This window comes from Sebastes fasciatus, chromosome 8, assembly GCF_043250625.1.
Source record: "Sebastes fasciatus isolate fSebFas1 chromosome 8, fSebFas1.pri, whole genome shotgun sequence".
NCBI classification, from domain to species: domain Eukaryota; kingdom Metazoa; phylum Chordata; class Actinopteri; order Perciformes; family Sebastidae; genus Sebastes; species Sebastes fasciatus.
The window spans coordinates 29988809-29995014 of record NC_133802.1 but is presented as its reverse complement, the minus strand read 5'-3'; the positions used below and the strand labels follow the sequence as shown (position 1 = coordinate 29995014).

Sequence of the window (6206 nt, the reverse complement as noted above, 5' to 3'; positions counted from 1 at the left end):
TAAATGCAGATCAAAACAATACCGTAAGGCAGACTAGGCGCTCAGCAGGAAACTCAGAGGACTATATTTTCAACGTTGTTTAACCGAAAGAAAATAGCTTTTTACAGTAATTATCTTTGCTGAAATTGGATTTAAAAGGCAGCATCAGTCACTTTAAGACGGTAAAAACGTTTAATAACGACTGAAGTGGAATTCAACCGACGACAGGATGGATTTTATCAACTGAAAACTTCCAGAAGATGTTGGAGAAAAGAGCCGCGGAGCCTCATCTGGAGGAGGACGTCAGAGGGAAGAACGGTGAGATAAACAAGCTTAAAAGCAGGTTAAAAGTGAATAATTTAAGTTCATTTTCACCCTGCAGGCTCCTTATACACTAACCACTATATTAACCAACTCTAACTAAACTTTAGCTGCTTGTTTTCGATGCTTTGTACCCGCTCTTTTAGCTCAAAACACCCAACTAATTTAACATTATTTTAAAAGTTCGTATTAACGTTCCACCAACCGTCGTTTCTTTGCGTGATGACGTTTAGCTCCTATAGAACCGTGACGTGATTACTACAGTTTATTCTAACAACAGTCACTTATTTTCAACGTTGTTTAACTGTTTTTAACTTCAAGAAAAGAGCTTTTTCAGGAATTATCTTTGCTGAAATTAAGTAAAACGTTAAAATGTAGACCTTCCAAATACTTTTCAACCAATGTGGTCAGACTCTGGCAGACACTAACTAATTATTCCCGTTAAAAACTGATTTTTACCGGGAATAAAAGCGTTAATTTAAGTTTACCAACGTTTTATCTGAAAGAGGGATCCGGTTTCTGTTGTTTGCTCGACTTCCATTTTAATCCAGGGCGCCAACAGTTAACACAACAAACAAACAAACAGTGTAAATGTTTAGATATAAACACTAATAATACACCACACTGATATATGGAAGACCATTTCTGCCAGTAAAATTAAAAAAAAGATGAAAACTTAAAGCCTTGTGATGAAACAATAGATCCTGTAAGTTATTATAACGACACACTTTATCAAACTAAAGAGAAACTTCCTCAATATTTTGACTTGACTTGCAATCATCACATTGGCGGAAATGGGCTTCTATGTTGACGGATATCATATGACTATTATTTTTCTTATATACTTCCTTCTCTTTGTCAAATTCAAACTTTATTCTTCGATTTCTTTTTAACTTTTAATTAGAGAAGCACAGATGGAAGGTACCTGGGATAAACATCAATTTATAATATTAACTGCAAATTTGGAGCAAATTATTTTCCTTATTGATTGTTGTTTTTTGATGAATATATTAGTCTATAAATGTCATAATTTGAGTTGTATTCATGAAAGAGTTTAGTTAGTTCAATTTGTTTTTCCTGGGCTTTCAACCACACATCACTGACTTCATCAACAGATACTCATTTGTCTTGAAGAAGCACACAACAGATTAACGAGACAAATGTATCCAAACACAGGGGTCAGGAAACATCTGGATCATATAACTATATATAGTTCTTTGTGTATTAATGTCCACAGCTGGCTGATGTTTTGTGTTATCTCTCTTTCAGTGAAGGAACCGTTCTGCAGCCAGTATCGCTGTGGTTCTCTGCTCGGCAGCGGGGGTTTCGGTTCAGTGTTTTCAGGCCAGAGGCTGTCTGATGGACTGCAGGTCAGACTACACACCTTTATAATCTAATTTTTAGATATGTGTGTATATATATATATATATATATTGTTGGTACTGTTGGATTTGTTTTAGTTTTGCTTTGCTTTCTTACTTTAATCCTGTGAAGCAGCTTGTTAACTTTGTGTTTTCTGAAGTTATTTGTCATTACCCCCATAGTTTAGTCATAAAATCAACTTCTTTATCTACATTTAATGAGGAGGAAATGACAATAATAATAATAAACTTTATTTATACAGCACTTTTTCAAAACTAAGTTACAAAGTGCTTTACAAGACAAAAAATAAATAAATCTTAAGAAATGTCTGTTATGTAAGAGGGATTTAAAATGATGTATTACTATTCTACACTTCAGTTCCTGCTACTGTAAACTCACCGTCTGTCCTTTTTGTCCCTCCAGGTTGCCATTAAACAGGTTTCCAGGGACCGAGTTCAGCAGTGGGCCAGACTGGTGAGTGACACAACCATTAATTGTTAGAAAACAGTGAAAAATTACAATTTTGTGACGTCTTCAAATGTCTCGTTTAGTCCGACCAACAGTCCAAAACTCAGATGTTCAGTTTACTGAGATATAAAACAGAGAAATTGTCAGCAGTTGAAGTTAAACTATGAATCTAGTAATTCAGTAATCAGGTCATAGTTTCAGCTCTACAGTAAAAACCCAGATCATGTTCTGTGTTTATAAAGTTAATTAAACTATAGGGCCAGCTCTGCCCTCTGCTGGACTGACAGGTGAATCATAGCCGTGGGTGGGGGCCGCCCCTCCGTGATGTCACGGTTCAGTAAATGACGCTGTAGGATTTTCCCCTCAGTGACAAACTAATTTCTTATTCATCAGAACTTTAATGGGGAACTCCCCCACCACATAAAAACACCTGGAACACACCTGCAGGCGTTGATTTATGGCAAAAAACACCACAAGAAACCAAACTGGGGTTTTTGAATGAATTAGTGACAAATAAAAAGTACCTCCCATGACTCATAATGAAAGTGTTATTGTTAGGTACTCTACTGTTATTGGTCTATTTATATCATACAGACCTTATTACTATTATTTAGGTAGCAGCAATGTTATTATCACTTTAATTTACGGTTAGCTTCTGTAATTTTTTAAGTTTTCTCATTATTTGCAGGTCATTAAGAATCGGACTGTTTTTTAAATAGAGCTGAAACATTCAGTCATTATCACATTATTTTTGGTAAATCGTTTCAGTCGTTTTCAAGCGAAAATATTAAATAAACATGTTCATCTTTGTGTTTTGGACTGTTGGTAAAAAAAAAAAACGAGACGTAATCAGGAGTTTAATCAATAATGAAAATAATTTAATATCATTAAAAAGGTTTTAATTTCAAGGGTGTATAAATAAATATATATAAATGATCTCTCTCAGCCTGGTGAGGTCGAACCTGTTCCCATGGAGATCGCTCTGCTGCAGCGGCTGTCGGAGGTCGGGGGTCACGGGGGGGTCGTCCGCATGCTGGACTGGTTCGAGGTTGAGGGGCAGGGCTTCCTGCTGGTGCTGGAGCGACCACCGCATTGTCAGGATCTGTTCGACTTCATCACTGAGAGAGGATCGCTGCCCGAACGCCTCGCACTCAGGTTCTTCCGTCAGATCGTGGAGTCGCTGCGGTTCCTTCACTCTCACGGCGTGGTGCACCGAGACATCAAGGACGAGAACATCGTGGTGGACACGAGGACGTTGGACATCAAGGTCATCGACTTTGGATCAGGAGCTCCACTCAAAGAGACGCCGTACAGCGAGTTCGAAGGTAGCGACACGCAGATTCTGAATATAAATGTCCTCCAACTGAATGATGATCAGACAGTTAGACCATCAACAGAAATTAACTGGCAACTAACTTGATCTCTCCTTGTCTCCTCTCTCCTTGTCTCCTCTCTCCTTGCCTCCTCTCTCCTCAGGTACCCGGGTCTACAGTCCCCCTGAGTGGATCATGTCTCACTCCTACGAGGCTGTCTCTCTCACCGTCTGGTCGCTGGGCGTGTTGCTCTTCGACATGGTTTGCGGCGACATCCCGTTCGAGCGCGACCAGGAAATCGTCCGGGCCACGCCCGTTTTCACCAGACGGGTCTCTAAAGGTGAGCAGAGGCTCCGCCCACCACTCTATCTGATTGGCTCAGATGAGAAGTGTGTCACCGCCTTGTTCTGTCCAGCTGTTTAACCACAACCTCATGTCATTTTTTCTTCCCAGAATGCCAGTCTCTGATTCGCTGGTGCCTGTCCTACCGTCCCGAGGAGCGTCCGACTCTGGAGGAAGTCCTGTCTCACCCCTGGATGGAGGGAGGAGAGGCGGAGGAGGAGGAAGGAGGAGATCTGCAGGTGGACCACAGCTCACTGCCCAACCAGTCCCTGTAACAAAACCCTGAACACATAGGGATCTGGACGGACACAACCGTGAACACATAGGACTCACGAACACAACCCTGAACACAGGGCTCAGGTCGGACACAACCCTGAATATACATGGCTCTGGACGGACACAACCCTGAACACATAGGGCTCACGAACACAACCCTGAACAAACAGGACTCTGGACTGACGCAACCCTAAACAAACAGGACTCTGGACTGACGCAACCCTAAACAAACAGGACTCTGGACTGACGCAACCCTAAACAAACAGGACTCTGGACGGACACAAACCTGAACAAACAGGACTCTGGACGGACGTAACCCTGAACATACATGACTCTGGACGGACACAACCCAGAACATAGATGACTCTGGACAGACATAACCCTGAACATAGACTCTGGTCCCTGGCTTCACTCTGACTGTAGAGGACCTGCAGGACTCCCTCACTCTCAGCCAGCAGGGCGGCGACAGAAACTAAAACCTCACACTGGATTTAAAGGAGCAGATCAGCGGCGTCTTCGTGTTTTAACCCTTTGGCTACAATTCAGATAGACTCAAAGCCCTGTTCAGAACATTCATTATTATTATTCACTGTGCTTCTCAGTAATTGAACCCAACCAATGGTTAACGGGTTAAATCATGATGAAACGCTGCTGTGATCCATTTACAGAGAAAATAATTTATTATAATTTTTTTTCCTTTTCTTGTGCTGCACTCTGCTGTTCTACTGTTTATTTTTTTTTTTATTTACCACTGTTGGTGAAGGCAGCCATGTCTGATTTATTTATTGAGTTGACTATTTATTTGGTTTTGAACACTGAACAGTTGAACACTGAACAAACAGCGGTACATCACTCTCCTCTTGTTCATTCTCTACAAAAGTCATTTTCTAGAAACAACCCATATATATATATATATATATATATATATATATATATATATACTGTTTATATTAGAAAGATGGAGAAGATGTTCAGTTACTAAATAGTGGCTTGTGAACTAGAGTGAAGCAGCCAGTTGATCACCTGTGGAGCTTCAGTAACAGGTGAATGTCTGTGTGTCAAAACTACCAAAAATGTCACGATGCAACATTTCACAATGTGAAACGGACGGCTCCACCTGCAGCTAGAAGACCAAATAAAAAGAGCTGCAGATAATCTTTATTTTGGTTTATTAAAACAAGTCCTCACAGCAGAGAAGCTGGAATCAGAGGATGTAGTTTTATTGGAGAAAAAAAAAGAAATAAAACCCATCATCTCATTAATAACATCTGGTTCTGGCAGGTGGAGCTGTCTGTGTTTCCTGCCTTTTGTTCATATGGACGTTCGCCTGAAATCTTTGGGAGTTGATAATATGTAGTGTTGAGATTTAAAGAATCACCTCGATATCAACACTGTTTCTAATCACTAGATAACCTCCTAAAGTCTGAGATATAAGCAGCTAATAATTTTCCTCCTTACGTAGAACCAAATTACACAGATCCGTACGAGGAAATGTTACGCATCATTTAGAAGTGATTTGGACATGAATCTAAAATAAAGATGGCGTCCAGTAAAACTAGAACAGCTGTTTTTCAGCTCTTTAGTTCGACGGCTGAATCGTAATTTAAAGTCAGAACGGAGGTATTTATTTTCTGATTCCAGTTTCAGGTGGAAACCAGTGGACGTGGTTCGAAGTGACACGTTGGTGTTTGGATGTGATGTCACTGTTAATACTTGTGTATTATTGGCTGGTTTCATGATCAAAGTGGCTCGTTGGGTCACTTGTTTCTGTTTATTTACATTAAATAAGAATTTATGGATCGAAAGAAGAAGAAAAAGATCTAACGTTTTGATTAAAAACTTTTTCATGATATTGTGTCCTGACTGTTGTTGGCTTCTCTGTGATAATACATTACCCACAATTCATAGTGTTCACAAAGGAAAACGATCTATAAGCAATTTAAAACAGCAGTTTACATTCAACCTCTAATGAACATCAATACAGAAATAAATAAATTTCATACTGTGATTTTTTTTTTTGCCATTTAGAGTATTGATTTAATAAAAGGAAGTGACTTTATTTTTATATTATATTTTATGGCACCTTTCATACAATCATGCAAATCAAGATTAAAACAGCACAGACACTTAAGTAGAAACAAAACA

General features: G+C 39.5%; 1 protein-coding gene across 1 annotated transcript; it reads left to right on the top strand.

Moving 5' to 3' along the window:
• Positions 1 to 7: 7 nt before the first annotated feature.
• Positions 8 to 5911, top strand: pim2 (Pim-2 proto-oncogene, serine/threonine kinase). Its single transcript, XM_074644870.1, has 6 exons — positions 8 to 297; positions 1570 to 1670; positions 2086 to 2136; positions 3077 to 3455; positions 3607 to 3783; positions 3897 to 5911. Exons 1-6 carry the CDS (start codon positions 240 to 242, stop codon positions 4058 to 4060), a joined length of 930 nt encoding a protein of 309 aa, XP_074500971.1. The 5' UTR covers positions 8 to 239; the 3' UTR covers positions 4061 to 5911.
• Positions 5912 to 6206: the final 295 nt, after the last annotated feature.

What these genes read in the sequence shown, in the direction of transcription:
- pim2 (XM_074644870.1), top strand. Translation starts at nt 240, where the DNA reads ATGTTGGAGAAAAGAGCCGCGGAGCCTCATCTGGAGGAGGACGTCAGA. An exon ending in GGACGTCAGAGGGAAGAACG is followed by an intron (nt 298 to 1,569) that starts GTGAGATAAACA and finishes TCTCTCTTTCAG; the next exon opens with TGAAGGAACCGTTCTGCAGC. An exon ending in CACCAGACGGGTCTCTAAAG is followed by an intron (nt 3,784 to 3,896) that starts GTGAGCAGAGGC and finishes TTTTCTTCCCAG; the next exon opens with AATGCCAGTCTCTGATTCGC.